The sequence below is a fragment of the Pongo abelii genome, chromosome X (assembly GCF_028885655.2).
Source record: "Pongo abelii isolate AG06213 chromosome X, NHGRI_mPonAbe1-v2.0_pri, whole genome shotgun sequence".
NCBI classification, from domain to species: Eukaryota; Metazoa; Chordata; class Mammalia; order Primates; family Hominidae; genus Pongo; species Pongo abelii.
This window is the reverse complement of record NC_072008.2, coordinates 48522126-48542918: the sequence shown is the minus strand read 5'-3', so window position 1 is coordinate 48542918 and position 20793 is coordinate 48522126. Positions and strand designations below refer to the sequence as shown.

Below are 20793 nucleotides of genomic sequence, written 5' to 3'. Positions count from 1 at the left end.
GGGATCACGCTACTGCACTTCATCCTGGGCAACAGATCAAGAATCCATCGCAATAAAATCATAACAATAAAATAAAATAGAATAAAACAAAACAATTGCTAGTTATTTTTGTATTATGATCTTTGAGCTCCGTTCTTGTTGTCTAATATTTTTTAAGCCAGTTCTCCCAACAGGATAGTTTTGGCCTAGTGCTTCAAGATGATCGCTAATACAGATGGGACTAACACGATGAAACTTGCTACTGAACTCCAGACAAACCTGCCTAATTTTTTTTTTCCTTCTGGCTCTTTGTGGCTCAAATGTGGCCCATGTCCCTGATACATATCTCTTACCTTTCTCTTGACATGGACCGGCACAGGTCCATCCTGGTATGGAGTGACAATGAAGCCTCACTTTAAGATGGCTGATCAGTGAGGTTTTCAAAGAAAGATCTTCATCAAAAGAGGGAATGTGAAAGCTGATTGTGCAAATGAACCAGCTTCTCCAGTACCAATGAGCCTCATTTCTAAACAATATGTAACGTTTTTCTTTCTAATAAAACTTCCAACTTCTGTTTGTTCATTGCACATACTGAAGACCACCCTAGTCTGTGTGTACGCCCTGAATTGTAATTTTGTGATTCCCAAATAGAGCATTTGATTTAGGGATTTGTCTCTATAATTTATTTTGACTTTGACACAATTAACCACTGTGATGTGTTTAAAGATCGCCCCACCCCCTGACAAGGTGAGTATTATACTGAATTTAAAAATTCATTCTAGACCGGGCATGGTGGCTCATGTCTGTGATCCTCACACTTTGGGAAGCCGAGGTGGGCAGATCACCTGGGGTGAGGAGTTGAAGTCCAGCCTGGCTAACATGGTGAAACTCCATCTCTACAAAAAAATACAAAATTAGCTGGGCCTGGTGGCACATGCCTGTAATCCCAGCTACTTGGGAGGCTGAGGCAGGAGAATCACTTGAATTCAGGAGACAGAGGTTGCAGTGAGCTGACATCATGCCACTGCACTCCAGCCTGGGTAACGAGAGGAAAACTCCGTCACGAAAAAAAAAATCATTCTATTATAATCCTGATAATTGCTTAGCTTTGCATCTTACTATGGACTTGTTGGATACCTAGGTGGCTGTAAACTACGCAGAGAAATGTAGAAACAGCAGTGGAGATAATTAGAATATTGCAGTGTTACTATAAAAGAATAACAAAAGGGGGAAATTGTAAGGGTAACTAAACATAAAATTGAGATTTTCCTGTTGCCAAAAGGGCAAGAAAAGACCTTTCCCCATTTCACTTTCCTTAGAGCATTTGCTCGAAAAAATTTGTACTTGTAAATTTCTCCTTTGCTATGTAAGCCTCTGGCCACCCTATAACCCAGGAATGTCTTGAACTTGAACTCCAGGCCTCAAGTGATCCTCCAGCCTCAGCCTCCCAAAGTGTTGGGATTACAAGCGTGAGCCACCATGCCCGTCCCTATAAATGTCTTTCTTTAGGCCCTGGGGCCGTCTTCTTGAAATGTGAACATCGAGGAAGACGATGTCGCTGTCTCCCTGTCACTAGGGGAGTTTAGCCTAGGTGCCTTGCTCCAAGCTGTAAGCACCTGCTTGTCATAGAAATATGAGTTTTATTTTTCCTTCAGATAAACACAATTAACTAACACAGATGGGTATTCCAATTACTTGGTGAACTTAGGACTTGCGTGGGAGTATTTAGTGTTCACTCTTGGCTGTTGCTGTACAACTAGGCCAATTAGCTACATACCTGGACTTTCTGGTTTCTGCTACCACCTTTTTGATTGTTTGTTTGTTTTGCTTTATTTTGGTTTTGAGATGGAGTCTTGCTCTGTCACCCAGGCTGAAGTGCCGTGGTGCGATCTCAGCTCGCTGCAAGCTCTGCCTCCCAGGGTCAAGTGATTCTCCTGCCTCAGCCTCCCGAGTAGCTGAGATTACAGGCGCGTGCGACCATGCCCGGCTGATTTTTGTATTTTTAGTGGAGACGGGGTTTCACCATGTTCGCCAGGCTAGTCTCGAACTTCTGACCTCATGATCCATCCGCCTTGGCCTCCCAAAGTGCTGGGGTTACAGGCATGAGACACCACGGCTGGCCTCTGCTACCACTTTTGGATTGTATGAAACACTGCACTTCAAAGTGTGGGTTCTGGCTTCCCAGACAGCTGCCAAAGGGGCAGATGATGCAATCTAGAAGTGTGGGGGAGTTCGTGCCTGTGGGGTAAATTTTGACCAATAAGAAAAAGAACGAGGAGTGAGAGCCAGGTACATAAATTCTCTCTCCTGTCCTCTCCCCATGCACCGTTCCAAGCATGGCTTCTCAGTATAGTCTGTCTAGAGGTGTCCCGTATGGTCCAAAGCCAATGTGAATTCACACACTCGCAGACAGTGTTAAGTGTTGTGGGGGACCCAGATCTGGGCAGAGGAAAATTATCCAATAAGGAAAAGGACAATTTTGAGGATTTGGAATAGAGGGAAGAACTAGAAGAACCAGTAGTAGAATAGCTTATGGGTAATATTTTTGGAGAAAATGTCAATTCTGGTGATTTTTGCAGTGAACTGCTCAGCTCTGTAGAATGTATACTTCCTTTCTTTCCATCAGTCTCCCCTATGAAATCGTCCATAAATTATCCTTTTATGACTATCTATTGCTTGTGAAGTGAATTTTCTTTTTTTCTTTTTCTTTTTCTTTAGAGATAGAGTTTCTGTCCACCAGGCTGGAATGCAGTGGTGCCACCTTGGCTCACTGCAATCTCCGCCTCCCGAGTTCAAATGATCCTCCCGCCTCAGCTGCCCTGGTAGCTGGGACTACAGGTGCACACCACCAATGCCCGGCTAATTTTTTTTTTTTTTTGTATTATTAGTAGAGATGGGGTTTCACCATCTTGGCCAGGCTGGTCTCTAACTCCTGACCTCAGGTGATCCACACACCTCGGCCTCCCAAAGTGCTGGGATTACAGGTGTGAGCCACCACACACAGCCTGTCAGTTTTCTTTTGAAGAATAAAACAGATTGAGTCTTGTGCCAAAATGCAGAGGAAGCTGCACCCAGACAGGTAACAAAATATTATATACATACAATAATAGACGCGGTTTCTACATGCTAATAATAAACATTTAGAAAACCAAATTGAGAAAAATTACATGTATAATAGTGACAAAAGTACATAAATATCTAGTAACAGATGATTGGAGCAAGATGGCAGATAGATCCCCTGCCCCACTCAACATTCCATTGAACTGGGAAGAAAATGTTTTCAAGGATCAATTCTTAACAGTAGAGAAAAATAGGAAAATGTGTCAGTGGTCCACCAGAAATATTGAGGCATTCCTGGGAGATCGAGTAGATGAGATCAGACTGACAGAGAAACCCGAGGAGACAAGACCACAGCTCAAATCACTGTAGGTGAGAGATGCTGTTTGCTTTTTGAGACGGAGACTTATACTGTCGCCCAGGCTGGAGTGCAGTGGCCTGATCTCAGCTCACTGCAAGCTCTGTCTCTCGGGTTCAAGTGATTCTCTTGCCTCACTCCCCGCAGTAACTGGGACTGACAGGTGCCTGCCATCAAGGCCAGCTAATTTTTATATTTTTAGTAGAGACAGGGGTTTCGCCATGTTGGCCAGGCTGGTCTCGAACTCCTGACCTCAAGTGATCTGCCTGCCTCAGACTCCAAAACTGCTCGGATTACAGCGTGAGTCACTGCGCCTGGCCAGGAGATGATCTTTGTAACAAAACCTCTGAAAAACTCCAAACCCAGAATAAAAAAAAAAAAAAAAAAAAAAAACACACACACACACACAGCAGGAAACGTCTGAATCAGTCAGATTCCCCTACAACAGCACACTCACATTGGCTGGCAGTAGCCACTTTTGCCTCTAAGATGAAACTCTGATCATTGTTCATTAAAAAAAGGGAAGGCCTGGTTAGGTGGCTCACACTTGTCATCCCAGCACTTTGGGAGGCTGAGGCAGGAGAATTGCCTGAACCCAGTAGACAGAGACCAGCCTGGGCAACATAGTGGGATCCTGTGTCTACAGAAAATACAAAAACTAGCTAGGTGTGGTGGCGTGTGCCTGTAGCTACAGCTAGTTCGGAAGCTGAAGTGGGAGAATCCCTTGAGCCTGGGAGATCGAGGCTGCAGTGAGCTGTAATTGCAGCAATGCACTCCAACCGGGGCGACAGAGTGAGATCCTCTCTCGAAAAAACACAAAAGAGTAATGCATCATTGGGCAGGGTGGGTCACGCCTGTAATCCCAGCACTTTGGGAGACTGAGGCCAGTGGATCACGAGGTCAGGAGATGGTGACCATCCTGGCTAACATAGTGAAACCCCGTATCTACTAAAAATACAAAAATTAGCTGGGCATGGTGGCACGTGCCTGTATTCCACAATCTTCCAGCCACCCTTTCTTGCACCTGTCTTGTGGGCTGGGGGACCCAACTTACGGATTCCATCTTCCCAGGGAGAAAGAAAAATCAAATCCTTCAGTATCTCTTTTAGGGTATCCTCTGCTGTATTTACATGGAGGATAAGGCACTCGATATCTAGTAGCCGAATGTTACATTTGTGTAATACGGAGCTATGTTGGGATAAAATAGAATTTGTTTCCTCTGAGACACAGGTAGAGGTACGTCCACACTGACCTGGGTGGCAGCCACCTCTTCCTGCAGTGCCAGGCAGGGCATGCTCACAGATCTGGGGAACCTCTGTTGCTCCTGGAGCCCCACAACCTCCTTACTAGCACCCTCTCCCTCTGGTGGCTGTGACAGCCCACACTTGGTCTTGGGTATCCCCTGCTTCTTTGCTTGCCCCTCTTCTCCCCACGCTGCACATCTCTGTCTCCCACTGTCCCCACTACGTCCACGATTGCCTCTCCCTCCCGGCACTCTCCATCTCTAAGGGCTCCTTGTCTTGGAAAATGAACCCACAGCCTCTACCTTGCGACTGGGGACAGAACCCGGAGCTTGTTCAATTCTCCCTCCCTCCCTCCACCACACACACATTTCCTCCTTAATGTTTCTGAAGTCAGTGAGCTCCAAACTCAGCCCCTCCTGCACCTGCCAGCTGTAGGACCTGTGACAAGATGCCTACCATCTGCCTGGGACTCCTTCTCTTATCTATCATATAGGCATAACGATGGTAGTTTCCTCCTTCCAAGGCTGGGGAGAAGCAAGAGGCCAAGGTGATGGGCTATGGACAGTCAAAACAGCTCCCATCCTGCCTCCACCTGGGGCTGGTGTTTCAAGTCCGTTGCTTGTGAATGGAGCTTTAATGTCTCCATTCACACACAAATGTTTTATTCTAAAATAGACTCCCCTCTGCTCTTCCCTTCCCCACAACTCTTTCCCCTCTGCACCGGGCAGTGGTACCTGTGAGAAAGAACTGTCCCATTCCCAAATCATCGTCCCCACCCCAGCCCCCAGGCCCTTGGTTGGTGAGACCCTTGATGGGCAGTCTCATGCTTCTGTCCAGGGGACTTTCCCACCGCTGATCCCCTGCATGGAGACTAAGTGGACTCTTGTATTCCCTGTCCATCACAGGGTCTACAGCGCACGCATCTTCCTCATTCCTCCATGTTCCCCAGATGGCGATTTCATCTGTGTCTCCTCCCACATACTCCCAAATGGACCTCCCAGCCCTAGAACACGAAAATCGTTCAGAGAGCAAAGGCCAAGATGCCCAACCACCTGCTGCAGAATCCTGCTCCAGGACTGAAGTATATAGTCTCTATCAAAATAAAAACTGGAGGCCAGGTGTGGTGGCTCACGCCTGTAATCACAACACTTTAGGAGGCCAAGGTGGGAGGATCGCTTGAGCCCAGGAGTTCAAGGCTGCATTGAGCTATGATCATGCCACTGCACTCCAGCCTGGACAGAGCAAGACCCCCATCTCTAGAAGAAACAAACAAACAAACAAACCCAACAACTGGAAACATCCTCCTCTAGAACGGTGGTCAGGAACATCTGTCTGCCTTGTTCCCTGATGTCTCTCCAGCACCTAGAACAGCGCTCAGCACGAGGACGCACTCATTAGGGTTTTGTTGAATAAATGACTCCTTTGACACAGCAATTCCACTTCTAAGAATCTTTCCTAAAGAAACATTCACACACGTGCACAGAGCTGTGTGCACAATAATGAGAGGAGCAAACAACTGGGGAATGTTTGCAAAGGTTTATTAAATGTCAGTAACCGATACAGGGGAATCGGATGAGAGGAGTACATGCTGAACAGGAAACGGAGTGGCGGGGGCTTGACCAGGACGCATGGCAATGGGGAAAAGCAGATGGGAGATGCTTATAGTGGTACTTGGTGTGAGTGTGTGTGTGTGTGTGTGTGTGTGTGTGTGTGTGCACGCACGCATGTGTGGTGTGTAAATGGAGAGGAAAAAATCTGATATTAAACACTCAGAACTGCCCTCAGTCGTCACATCTGGGGAGACAGGAGGGTAGTGCTGTTCTATGCAGAGAATACCTGACTATACTTGTTTTTTAAGTAGATGCATGGATACACAAACCGAAATATGCGTTAAGTATGTCTTGCTCATCAATGAAAAGGATAATATCTAACAGAATGACACAGTGTAAGAAAATACAACGGAAACGCTAACACCGAACTCTTGGCACACTAAGAAAAATGACGCTCAACTTTTCACTGTTGTGAACACTTGCTTTCACTTGCTATACACCTGATGACGAGGGGTCCGCAGCCCTGCCCATGTTCGTGAAAGGTCACCACGTTCTGCTTCTCATCATGGGCATGTGTCATATCCCCGAAGCTGAGGCAAGAAGAGAGAAGGAAAGCAAGTGGCAGTGAGTTCCCACTGCCCAATAACTCAATCTCAACTCCTCCTGACCTGCAGACCCTGCACACTCTGATTCTGCCCTATCTCAGGACCTGCACACGCCTTCCACGGTTCCTTGAAGTGAACCATCTGCTCATGCCACAGTGACTTCCTCACCTGGTTTATCCATTCCTAGGCTAGAGGAAGGTGTGGCCGGCATATCAGGGCTGACCTGGGGTTTGGGAACGCACAGCATCCGGGGTAGGGAGGATCCCTGGATATACAGGGCAGGGAGTAGAAAGAGCATGGGAAATCTCATCATTCAGCCTCAATGCTGTACCCTAGAAAATTATGAGAAGGGAATGATTGGGGGAACAATTGACAAGATGGGATACTGGTACCATAACAGAATAGCACATCTGCAGGGATGTGGGGGGTGAGCCGAAGGTTCACTTACGGAGTTACTCGTCATCTTCCTCAGGGTCGCTGATCTCTTCATAAATCACCAGCTGCTTTCTCTCACGCAGTCTGTGGGTCCAGGCATGTTTCCCCCTTTTGGGTCCTATGATGGGGAAGAGTTGGCAGATGAGGGTTGGGTAGGTTGGAGAGTGTTAGGCTCTGTTTTCTCAAAAGCAGGAGATGCCTCCCCCCTCGCAAGTGCCCATGGGCCTTCTTTATCCAGTTTTCCCCTTCTCTGGCTTAGAGAGGCTGAGACCTTAGACCCACACCAATACAGGCCAAATGCCAATTAAAGTTTAACTTCTGGCTCCTTCCGTTGTGAGGTTTAGATTCCCAACATCTTCACTTACGGAAACATTCACCCATACCTCCTTTCATTCTGCAAGTATTTGTTAAGGGCACACAGGCATACCTCGTTTTATTGCACCTCATTTTCATGGTGCTTCGCAGATACTGCTTTTTTTTTTTTAGAAATTCTCACCAATTTTACACTTTTCCATTATTATTATATCTGTTATGGTGATTTGTGATCAGTGAGCTTTGATGTTATTATTGCAATTGTTTTTGTTGTTTTTTAATATTTTAAAATAATTTCTGTTCTTCATTTTGTGGGTACACAGTAGGTGTATATACTTATGGGGTACGTGAGATGTTTTGATACAGGCATGCAAATGCGTAATAATCACATCATGGAAAATAGGGTATCCATCCCCTCAAACATTTATCCTTGTGTTACAAACAATCCAATTACACTCTTTTAGTTATTTTTAAATGTATGATTAAGTTATTATTGACTATAGTCACCCTGTTCTGTGTAAATGTTTTGGGGGTACTAAGAACTGCGCCCACAGAAGATGATGAACGTGATCGATCAATGTTGTGTGTGTTCTGACTGCTCCACCGATGAGGTCTTCCCTGCCTCTCTTCCTTTTCTTGGGCCTCCCTATTTCCTGAGACACAGCAATACTGAAATTAGAACAATGAACAACCCTACAATGGCCACTAAGTGTTCAAATGAAAGGAAGAGGCGCATGTCTCTCACTTTAAATCAGAAGCTAGAAATGGCTAAGCTTAGTGAGGAAGGCCTGCTGAAAGCCAAGACAGGCTGAAAGCTAGGCCTCTTGCACCAAACAGCCAAGCTGTGAATGCAAAGGAAAAGTTCTTGAAGGAAATAATAGTATATACCGCAAAGGAAAAGTTCTTGAAGAAAATAATAATACTAATACTCCAGTGAACGCAAGAATAAGAAAGCAAAACTGCCTTACTGCTGAAATGAAAAAGTTGGAGTGATCAGGATAGAACATGAAACCAGCCACAACATTCCCTTAAGCCAAAGTCTAATTCAGAGCAAGACCCAAACTCTCTTCCAGTCCATGAAAGCCGAGAGAGGTGAAGAAGCTGCAGAGGAAACGTGTGAAACTAGCAGAGGTTGGTTTGTGAGGTTTAAGGAAAGAAGCTGTCTCCATAACATAAAAGTGCAAGGTGTAGCAGCAAACCCTGATGGAGAAGCTGCAGCAAGTTATCCAGAAGATCTAGCTAAGATCACTGATGAAGGTGGCTCCACTATACAACAGATTTTCAGTACAGATTAAATAGCCTTCTATTGGAAGCAGATGCCAACTAAAACTTTCATAGCTAGAGAGGATTGACTCCAACTTTGAAAGAAGTTCTACTGTGGGTAAAATGCTATCCAATAGCATCACATACTACAGAGAAATCTTTCATGAAAGGGAGAGCTAATCGATGTGGCAAATTTCACTGTTGTGTTCTTTTAAGAAACTGCCACAGCCACTCCACCCTTCAGCAACCACCACCTTGATCTGCCAGCAGCCATCAACACCGAGGCAAGACCCTCCACCAGTAAAAAGAGCGTGACTCACTGAAGGCTCAGAAGATCGTTAGCATTTTTTTAAAATGAATTATTTTAAAATTAAGGTAGGTACTTTTTAGACATAACGCTATTGCACACTTAGTAGACTACACTGTAGTGTAAACATAATGTTTTTATGCACTGCAAAACAAACAAAAAACAATGTGTGTGACTCACTTTATTGCAGTGGTGTGGAACCGAACCTGCAATATCTCTGAAGTACACCTGTACTGGGTATCAGGCATTGAGCTGAGTAAGATATGATCCCAGGTTATCACAGATAGAATCGCCTGAACACCGTTCATGTCATCAGCCTTTCCAGACTAAATTTAATGCCTCCAAACAATCTATGAACTATGATTCTTTATTTCCATCTTATGGACTGGGAATCTGGAGCTGAGAAACTTTGGAAGACTTGCCCCAAGTCACATGGTTTTTTAATATGGATGACGACTCCAGTCTGTGTCTCTGGAAGTCATGTCTGACATCTCATCTGGAGCTGGGCGAGCTCCTCAGCCCAGCCTGGACCCAGGCTTGTCTGGGATCCATGCCACACACCCAGTCCACACACCTGAACATAGCCAGGGAAGCCAGAGGGGTTGTTCCCAAATCGTTTCCTCTTACCAGATCTCTCGTGAATCTTCTCAGAGCTACTTGCTTTTCCCGGGGGGCACAGCTGTTTCCCATCGTTCTGTGAGCCAGATGCTTCTGGCACTCCCTTCGAATCATTTCCTTCCTCTGCTGGCTTCTCGGGCATGATCTTTATAATATGAAGGTCACAGATAAACAGTATCGGTGACATTTCTATAGTGCTTTAGAGCTTACAAAGCGTCTTCACATGCATTACCTTAATCAATGTTCTCAACAACGCTGGGAGAGTTACACTTGCCTAAATTAGGAGAAACCTGGGAGGTTAGAAGCGAAAGGAATGGCCTAAATGAATGGGGTTTCCAGGGCTAGAATGCTTATCTTCACACTCTTTTAACATTCGTGCAAACAGCAGAAATCTCCATGTAATTGAGAGTATGGTATACAGAAGTTTTGGAGACTAGCATTCTAAGAATTCACAAGGTCTACAAAAGGAAAAGCTTCTATAAAATACAAGGGATCCCAATATAAGCTTGTAGACAGCTGCTGAGAGAGTAAATGTAAAGACATAGAGAGGGGACAAAACACTGCTGGGAAAGATGGTGTGGGGAGATGAATACAGGGAAGGGAGAGGGAAAGAAATGGTTTGCTGAAATTAATCTAGACATCAAAGAAAGCAGTACCAGATATGGCATACCACCCTACCGAGGCACCAACATTGAATGTGGAATTCAGTGAGGTGGTATCCATAACAATTCTGGTTGCATTGGGATGTGTCACTGACCAACAATCTTAAGCTATCATTTTTCGTTTTGTTTTGTTTTGAGACGGAGTCTCGCTCTGTCGCCAGGCTAGAGTGCAGTGGTGCGATCTCTGCTCACTGCAATCTCCCCCTTCCCGGTTCAAGCGATTCCCCTGCCTCAGCCTCCCGAGTAGCTGGGACTACAGGCAGGCACTACCACGCCCCGCTAAGTTTTGTATTTTTAGTAGAGACGAGGTTTCACCATGTTGGCCAGGATGGTCTCGATCTCTTGACCTCGTGATCTGCCCACCTCGGCCTCCCAAAGTGCTGGGATTACAGTCGTGAGCCACCGCGCCCGGCCCTTAAGGTACATTTTACTCAGCTTCCTCACTTATGAAATAGTGAACAACACATGTAAAATAGGCTAAGGGAAATTCCTCTCTGAGCTTGTAAACACTGTTTAAATGTAATAATAATAACAATTAATACCTTTCTGGATCTTGCTTTGAATTTGGTCTCCACACTGGCAACCCAGCTCCCAGATCCCTTTACCCTCTAAACCAGAGTTGAATCTGCACTTGTGGGATCACTCATTCAGGGGCCTCCGAGAGATCCCCTGGGCTGGGACTGGGGCTTCCCAGATGCCCCAGGTCCAGACAAGGCCCTCAAGGAGCTCACAGTAGGGAGGGGCCAACAATCAAAGCGATCCCTAAGCCATGTGAGTGGCCCCGGTAACAGAGCAGAGGCCAGCTGGTCCTTCCTGTTGTGAGAGTGGGTGTCTCAACGGAAGCACCAGGAGGCCCTGTGGGGTGAAGCCCTAGTGAGCAACATCTGAACTTCATAAACAAATGCAAACGTGAATGAGGTTTAAATGGCTTGGAGCTCTGGATTAGACTACCACTGCCACTGCACCTCAGGAAAATTCTTTAACATCTCTGTACCCTGATAGCCTCATTTTATTATTATGTTGCTGATAACTATGATCTAAAACATGAACTATGATTCTTTGCTTCCATTTCATGGACCAGGAATCTGGAGCTCAGAGAACTTAGAAGATTTGCGCCAAGTCACATGGCTTTCATACGGATGACAACCAAAGTGTGTGACTTGTTATTCTTTGGAGAGAATAACAGAAACAACGTCATAGAGGTCTTCTTATGGATTAAATTAATTAATCCATGTGAACTGCTTAAAATAGTATCTGGCATCACTATGAAAACAAAAGAAGTATTAAGGATCACAACTGTTAGTATTATCAAGCCGTCGATGCTACATCTGGTGTTGTGATAGACATGGGGAGAAGGAGGCAGTGAGGACATTTTTGATATTCTCCCGCTCTTACCAGTGTTCACATCCGTGGAGGGACAAAGGTTCTCTGGTCCTTTAGATTTGAGAGATACTCACCTTTGGGATGGTTCTCTGGAGCCTGCCAAAAGTCATCTGAGGATGTTCAACTGAAAGAGAATACATCAGAATTTTTCTTTGTTGGTAAAGATTTCCAAACCCTAGAGAGACTTCTGTAGCATCAGGGCATTCTGCAGCAGAGGGTTATGAGTCCACTGATTGTTGAGGAGTTATTTGAGATTTGCTTCTGAATTATGTTTACTCATGGTTGGTTCACTTATCTGTGGCATCAATTCAGAATTTTCCATCTCATAGTTTATCAAATGGGGGTTAAACCCCATCACAGTCTCATCTTATTCCATTACGTATCTTTTACTTTTTCCCAAATAATTAAATTGATTGGTTGGGAATCTGAACTGTACCCACTCAAGATGTGCAACAACTAAAAATCACTGTACACTTCAAATGGGTGAATCTTATGGTATGTCAATTAAGCTGTTAAATGTGTGATGAACCATGGATGACTTAGTCCAGTGGCTCTGAAATATTTTCAGTATAAAGACACTCCTTTAAAGTCAAAAGCTTGGCAGATACTCAAGCACTGGCTTTTCAGACCTCTTGTAGTGATTGTGGGAGATTGTAGAATCTGGCCTGTTTGTTGGGGAGTAATATGTCTGTTGGAGACAGTTTGGACATTCTGACCTTGTCTTATGATTGTATTGTCAGAGCAGAAGAGCCGGGAAACACATATGACCCCTTTATATTCCTGAATTGCACAAAGCTCTCTACCCAAGAACCTGTCTTTTTTTCACCCCATGTTATCTCTGCTCACTGACAAGTGGGAAAGCTCTCTTTGTGTTGGATGAGGCATCACTCTTTCAAACTCACTTCCAAGCTCATCACGGAGAATCGGGGTTGTTTGGGAATGAGAAGACTATTTGGTTTTAATAAAATACAGAGAAACAGCGATCTTTATTACATAATGTGTTCATCACCCTCACTCCTGAGATACCTATCCAATACCTACATGCTGTTAATGAAACAAACTCTGGAAGTTTTTGGCAGCTCTACGCTTTTAACATTTTCTTTTTGTTTTTCACTTTTAACATTTTCTTAACTGTCCTTTGATTCATTAACAGTGTTTAGCAAGAACAACATGTCCTTTAAAAAAGAAATATTTCAAACACACAGAAAAGTATGGGGAATAATATTGAGTTCAGTTGCATCTCAACATTACCCCACGACTATGTTAGATCTGATTTATTTATTCAGAATATTAGAAATACTAGAAACGGCCGGGTGCAGTAGCTCACACCTGTAATCCCAGCACTTTGGGAGGCTGAGGTGGGTGGAATACCCGAGGTCAGGAGTTTGAGAACAGCCTGGACAACCTGGTGAAACCCCGTCTCCACTAAAAATACAAAAATTAGGTGGGCATGGTGGCGGGCGCCTGTAATCCCATCTACTCAGGAGGCTGAAGCAGGAGAATCGCTTGAGCCCGGGAGGCAGAGGTTGTACGCGGGCTGAGACTGTGCCATCGCACTCCAGCCTGGGCGACAAGAGCAAATCTCCAGTTCAAAACAGAAACAAAAACAAAACAAAACAAAACACACTATCAACAAGTCATGACTGAAGCTGTCTGTGCAGCACTCACCAATCCCTGCCCCTGCTCCTTCTCCATTTACAGCCAGTCTTCTCAATTTGATGGCTTTTTATTCGCATTCATGTTTTCATGCATTTACCATTTACTTATTATCCATAAAAATATGTATTCTTGTTTTGCGTGTTTTAAAATTTTATGAATGGCCTCTGTAGTTAACTTTCTGTGTGCAATTTTTTTTTTTTTTTTTTTTTTCACTCAGCCCTGATGTGTATGAGGGAACAAATGCCTGAGGATCTTTTCCACATAGCTGAGCTGAAAAGCAGTTGGGCTTGAGGAGACCTTTTCCAGTCCCTTCCCGTCTACTCACCCTCATTCCCACGGTTATGGTCATTATCAGAATCATTCCTCTGAGAGTCTGTGGCCCGTTCATTACGCATGAAAGGTGGGAGGGTGACGTTGAAACCTAGAAAGAAGCAAAATGTTTATTCCTTAAGGGACAAACTTAGGCCTGGCACAGTGGCTCATGTCTGTCGTACCAGCACTTTGGGAGGCTGAGGCGGGAGGATTGCTTGAGGCCAGGAGTTCAAGAAGAGCCTGGGTAACACAGAGAGACCCCCATATCTACAAAATATAAAATAAAATTAGTTGGGCATGGTGGCATGTGCCTGTAGCCTCAGCTACTCCATAGGCTGGGCAGGAGGATTGCTTGAGCCCAGGAGTTCGAGGCTGCATTGAGCTATGATTGCACTACTGCACTCTAGCCTAGGTGACAGAGTGAGACTCTGACTCCAAAAGAGAGAGAGAGAGAGAGAGAGACAGAGAGAGACAAGACCAGAGGAGGAAGGGAGGGTGGGAGGTGTGCTGCGATGCCACAGAGACAGTTGGGCTCATCAGAGCAGACGCCTATGGGAGAGAAACGTGCAGGATCCAGGTACGAGCTCCACTGTGGCCAGTCCCTGCCCTCAGCCCTGACAGGATACAGAAGAGCAGAGCACCCAGAAGCTGCCTTGCCATTTTTCCCTGCACAAAAGGAAAACGTGGGGTACTTTCTGCAGTCTAAGAAGTAGCCTAGGCAGGAAAAGGGATGCTCATGTGTCCCCAGACTTGTCTGTTCCTAGAACTTTCTGTTACCTAGTTTAGTCATGGCCTCATACTTTCTCTTCACATGCACACAGCTGATTTTCTCCGAGTATTTCATCTTTTCCCACTCTTCCTTAGAGAAGTATTTGGCAATATCACCGAAGGCCTAGGAAAAAAGAAAGAAATTCTGGCAGTGACTCAGCTAGGCATGTCTGCCATTCAGCTGGAGCCGCTTCCTGTGTGCTGGATCTGGGAAGTGGGGATGATAATCCGTCCTGGTTGATGCCATGGCTAACTGACAGAACATGGGGACCTTCCCTAGCTTCTCCCCTGCCACACAGTAGGGCTTCAATGATGCTGGCTGGCTCTCTTCTCACCTTGCAGAATGGAGTGAGAGTTATCAAATGTAGAGCAAAGTCACAGACTTGTCTCCAGGGATGCTAGGTGTTGACAGAGCGAGGGTGGGAGGCTCCCAAGGATCTAGATCTCCCTCGAGACCCTGCTCCTTGTCCCCAGTACCTCTGTCCTCCCCTCCTTAGAAACCTGGTCACCCTACTCTGTCCCCTGGATCACTGCTCTGCCCCCTCCAGGTCACCTCACCTTGCTTCTCTTCTCTGATGCTTTATCATCATCCCTGGGTCTCTTTGCAAAGGTGTCGTCTCTGTTCATGGCACCAGGAGCAGTCTGACCTGCAAGAGAAACAGCCTGAGTCTTTCCAGTCCTGGGGAGGGAGAAATCTGTGAAGGCCGGCCACACTCAGTCACCTGGAATCAGGTGTTGCATTTCTGCATCCGGGGCTTATCTGTCCGTGAGTAAGGACATGGGGAGAAGTCAGATGAAAACAGGGAGCCAGGGGCCTCTGGGAGAAGTATTGATTGGGGATGACAAGTTTCCTATGGACATAGAAGCCTTGAGTCTTTGGGAGGGGGTTGGCTAATGTTGTTAGCAGTTTCCCTGGAGCTAGGCTTACCCTGAAAGATGTACAGACCCTTGTTGGGGAGGCAGGGACATGACTGTGTAATTTTATTGAGTGGGGGCGTTCTGACACCCCCACTCAATAAATAAAGGGAGGGAAGTGAGTCCCAGAGATAACATGGTCTCTCTGGTGATGGATATGATCAGGCAGAGGGATGGGGGGTTCTGTCCTGTTGATGAGAAATGAGCACGGCCAATATGAACGGATTTAGAGGCTATTACTGGGTTATTTGTAAATTATTAGAAGGAAGAGAACTAGAATCTCCAAGACTACAAGAGCCCGTCATCACTTAGAGAGAATGTGGAGCATTTCAAGTTGCAGCAATCGGCCAGGCATAGTGGCTCATGCCTGTAATCCCAGCATTTTGGGGGGCCGAGGCATGCAGATCGCTTGAGCCCAGGAGGTCGAGACCAGCCTGGGAAACATAGCAACACCGCCATCTGTACAAAAAAAAAAAAAAAAAAACCCACAAAAAAAATTAGCTGGGGATGGTGGCGAAGGCCTGTAACATCTCAGCACTTTAGCAGGCCAAGGGGGGGCGGATCGCTTGAGCCCACGAGGTCGATACCAGCCTAGCCAACCTAGCGAAACCCTCTACTAAAAAAAAAAAAAAAATTAAATAAAAAATATCGTGGGGGCAGGGTGGTGTGCGCCTGTAGTCCCGAGGCCGAGGCAAGAGGATCTCCTGAGCCCAGGAGGTCCAGGCCAGCCTGGCCAACATAGCAAAACCCCATTTCTACTAACAACAATAACAACAAAAAAATAGCACGGGCAAGGTGGCTCCTGCCTGTAGTTCCCAGGCCGAGGTGGGAGGATCGCTTGAGTCCAGGAGGTCAAGACCAGCCCGGCCAACATAGCAAAGCCCCGTCTCTACTAAAAATGAAAACAACAAACAAACAAAAAAAACACAAAAAACTAGCAGGGATGGAATGGCACACACCTGTAGTCCTGAGGCCAAGGTGGGTGGATCCCTTGAGCCCAGGAGGTTGAGGCCAGCCTGGCCAACGTAGTGAAACCCGGCTTCTAATTTAAAAAAAAAAAAAAAATCGTGGGCAGGTTGGTGCACTTCTGTAGTCCCAGGGCCGAGGCGGAAGGATTGCTTAAGCCCAGGTGGTCGAGGCCAGCCTGGCCAACATAGCAAAACCGTCTGTACTAAAAAAATAAAATATAAAAAATATTAGTGGGGTCGGGGTGGTGCGTGCCTGTAGTCCTGAGGCCGAGGTGGGAGCATTGCTTGAGCCCAGGCAGTTGAGGCCAGCCTGGTCAACATGGCGGTTACTGTCTCTACTAAGAAAAATAAAAAATAAAAAAAATTAGTGAGGGCGGGGTGGTGCGTGCCCCTAGTCCCGAGGTCGAGGCGGGAGGATTGCTTGAGCCCCCGGTCTCTACTAAAATACAAAAATAAAAAAAATATTTCCAGGGGTTGGATGACGCAGGCCTGTAGACCCGAGGCTGAGGTGAGAGGATCCTCCAAGATGATCGTCCTGAAAGGCATTAGTTGTCTTTCAGTCCTCAAGATTTTCAGAACCCCAAGCACTTGAGGGCCCTACAGAGGCTTCCTCCTTTTCTATCTGCCCCCATTAGCCCATCTAGGGTGCCCCTTCAAGAGAACCTACCTCAGAAACAAAGCAGTGGTGGCGAGATCGGCAGCAGTTGGTGACAAAGTGTGGCTGGAGGAGGAGAACATATTCTGCAATGTCACTGCCCCAGGATGATGGACCAATCAGGGCAGTTAGTGAACTCCATCTGGCCAATCAGAAGTCAGAACAGTAGGCGGGAGGCGCGAAGCTGATGTGGGGTCTATCAGTTGAGGCTCCAGGGACAGAACCTTCTCAAAGTGGGGCAGAGACTCTGATTTTCCCGCCTAAAGCATCTCCTGGGATTGGCTACTCCAAGTTCAGAGTACGCATGCTCTGATATTCTCTTTAGCTTCTTCCAAAATCAGAGTACGCATGTGCTGATTTTCTCTTTCCATTTTTTCCTATCCCTCCCCACCCCGCCCCCCGCAGTGCATTTGTTATCCAGTTTTAATAAGTAGTGTATATGAAGCAGGTCGTCATCTCAACTCCTTCCTGTCAGTTTCTAACTTTTTCAGGTATGGGATTTTTCCTAGGAACTCTGTAGTAACGTCAGAAATTTGGGCCGGGCGCGGTGGCTCATGCTTATAGTCCCAGCACATTGGGAGGCCACAGCTGGTGGATCGTTTGAACCCGGGAGGCAGAGGTTGCAGTGAGCCACAATCACGCCACTGCACCCCAGCCTGGACAACAGAGCGATACCCTGTCTCTTATCTCTACAAAAAATAAATAAAATTAGCGAGGTGGGGTGGTGTGCCTGTAGTCCCAGTTACTCAGGAGACTGAGGATCGCTTGAGCCCAGGAGTACGAGGTTGCAGTGACCATGATCCAGCCACTGCTGCCTACCTTGGCCACAGAGCGAGATCTTGTCAGAAAAAAAAAAAAAGAGAGAGAGAGAGAGAAAGAAAGAAAAATTTCAATGAGCCAGTCCCAGTGGCTCATGCCTGTAATCCCAACACTTTGAGAGGCTGAGGCAGGAGGTGGAAGGATCACTTGAGGACAGAAGTTCCAGAACAATCTGGGACGCATAGTGAGACCCCCAGCTCTATAAAAACTTTTTTAAAAAGAAATTCAAACTAAAAAAACCAAAAACAAACTTCTATATATGTTTTTTTCTAGAAGACCAAAGAACCAGAAATATATTTTACCCATTGATATTAATAATGTTTATCGTAATAGTATTAAAAAGAGTATGTAATTAGGGCCCACTGTGTTCATCAGGGAGCTCATAAGTCAATTTGTCTAAGAAATTTCCCCTACCCCCATCCCTAGTACCTCCAACATGTCCCCGTTCCTCTCTGGGCTTTCCATCTACAGCCCTGATCTCTCTAAGATCCTCCCAGGATGACAGCAAGCTCTCTTAGGGCAGGGACAGGGCAATGGCCCTTTAGCCCAGCCCAAAGCCCTTTATGTGCATCTTCCCATTAGTTTTCACAACCTTCTCTTGAGTTAAATACTATTATCATCCCCAGTGTGCAGATGTTGAGACTGAGGCTCAGAGAATTAAGCAGTCTGCTCAAGGTCACATAGTCAGTGGGTGACAGAGCTGGGATTCACCCCCAAGATGAATTGAGTCCAAAGTCTGTGCTTTTATTTACGTATTTATTTATTTTTAATTAAAATAATTTTTTAAGAGATGGGGTCTTGCTATGTTGTCCCCGCTGATCTGGAAGGAACTCCTGGCCTCAAGCAATCCTCCTGCCTTGGCTTCCCACAACACTGGGATTACAGGAGTGAACCACTCCACGCCCGGCCTCAAAGTCTGTGCTTTTAATTACTCTTCTATATTGCCTCGACTATTTGTTGAATGAATGAATGCATCTTACAACTGCAAAGGTTCTTTAATATAATTTACATGACTCCTTACAATCACCCCAAATTCCCTCTGGCTGCTGAAACGAATTACCACAAACTTTGTGGCATAAACAACATCGATTTATTCTCTCACAATTCTGGAGCCCAGAAATCTGAAATCAGTTTCACTGAGTTGCAATCAAGTTGTCAGCAGGGCTGTACACCTCCAGAGGCTCTAGGAGAGAACCTGTTCCTTGCCTCTTCCAGCTTCCCGTGATTGCCAGCATTTCTTGGCTTGTGGCTTGATCTGGGTTGGCTCTGTGTCCCCACCCAAATCTCATCTCGAATTGTCTTCATTTGTTTTCTGTTACTGTAATTGAATACCACAAACTGGGTAATTTATAAAGGATAGAAGTTTATTTGGTGTACAGTTCTAGAGGCTAGGAGTCCAAGAGCATGGCGCTGGCATCTGGTGAGGGTTGTGCCACGGTGGAACGATGAAAGGCAAAAGCAAGTGCAGGAGACAGACAGAGAAAATGTGGCTAAGCTCCCTTTTATAACAAACCCAGTCTCGTGATAACTAATCCACTCTTATGATAATGGCATTAATCACTTCCTGACAGCCCCACCTCTTAATATTGTTAAACAATGGCAATTAAGTTTCAACACATGTTTTGGTGGGGACATTCAAACCATGGCAGTCATACTGCCTTCTTCTCTTCTGTCTGTGTCAGATCTCCCTGCCTCAATCTGATAAGGACATTCATTATTACATTTAGGGCCCACCCAGATAATCCAGGAGAATCTCTCCATCTCAGGATCTTTAACATAATCACTTTTTTTTTTCCTGAGACTGAGTCTGGCTCTGTCGCCCAGGCTGGAGTGCAGTGGCATGATCTCAGCTCACTGCAACCTCTGCCTCCTGGGTTCAAGCAATTCTCTGCCTCAGGCTCCTGAGTAGCTGGGATTACAGGTGCCCGCCACCATGCCCAGCTAATTTTTGTATTTTTAGTAGAGACGAGGTTTCACCATACTGGCCAGGCTGGTCTTGAACTCCTGACCTCGTGACCCACCCGCCTCGGCCTCCCAAAGTGCTGGGATTACAGGCGTGAGCCACCACACCTGGCCAACATAATCACTTTTTTTGTTGTAAGCTAACACTCACAGGTTCCAGGGGTTACCATGTAGCTATCTTTTGGAGGGGCGTTGTTCAGTCTACCACAGCCTGCCCTCTGGCCCCCAAGGATTCACATCTCTCCCACATGCAAAATACATGCACCCCATCCCCAAATCCTCAAATGTCTCAAACCGTGCAACATTAGCTGAAGTCCATCTTATCCATATAAGATCAGCTCAAAAGTACCAAGTCTCCTCATCTAAAACCGATACGGATGAGACTCTGGTTATGAAACATCCTGGGGCAAAATTCTCCTGCTGTGAATTTGTGACACTAGAAAGCAAGTTATCTGTTCCAAAAATACAGTGGCGGGACAGGTGTAGGATAATAGTTACAGATATTTCCATTTCAAATGAGAGAAAATGGAAGAAAGGAAGGAGTCACTGCTTCCAACCATTTTGAAATCTAGCAGGACAAATTCCACTTGGTTTCAAGGACTCAGAATAATCCTCTGTAGCTTGAAGCTCTCCCCTCTGGTCCCATAGCCCTCCTCTCAGAATGTATGTCATAGTGATTCACACCCTTAGACCAGCAGGTCCTTTTGTATCTTTCCCAGATAATATCATTTCTATTACCGGCTATGGCTGAGCATAGTGGAAGAGCTCCTTGAGTCACGTGCCTAATCTCTTCAGCACTAGCAAACACGGCCACATTCTCGACTTTCTCTCTAGAGCATACCTTCCTGACAGTGCCTCTCCTAATTTTAGTGTCTTTTGCAATCTTGATAGGCTGAGAATTTCCCAAATCATCAAGTCCTGGATCCTTTTTGCTTAACAGTCTTTTCCTGAGTGTATCTCTT

At 45.8% G+C, this 20793-nt stretch overlaps 1 protein-coding gene across 1 annotated transcript; it reads right to left on the bottom strand.

Moving 5' to 3' along the window:
* Positions 1–6159: 6159 nt before the first annotated feature.
* Positions 6160–15139, bottom strand: LOC100462500 (putative protein SSX6). The gene is made up of 7 exons (XM_054544500.1): positions 15071–15139; positions 14522–14636; positions 13758–13853; positions 11848–11897; positions 9738–9873; positions 7242–7346; positions 6160–6778 (listed from the first exon to the last, which is right to left on the bottom strand). The coding sequence occupies exons 1-6, from the start codon at positions 15137–15139 to the stop codon at positions 7246–7248; spliced, it is 567 nt and encodes a 188-aa protein (XP_054400475.1). The 3' UTR covers positions 6160–6778; positions 7242–7245.
* Positions 15140–20793: the final 5654 nt, after the last annotated feature.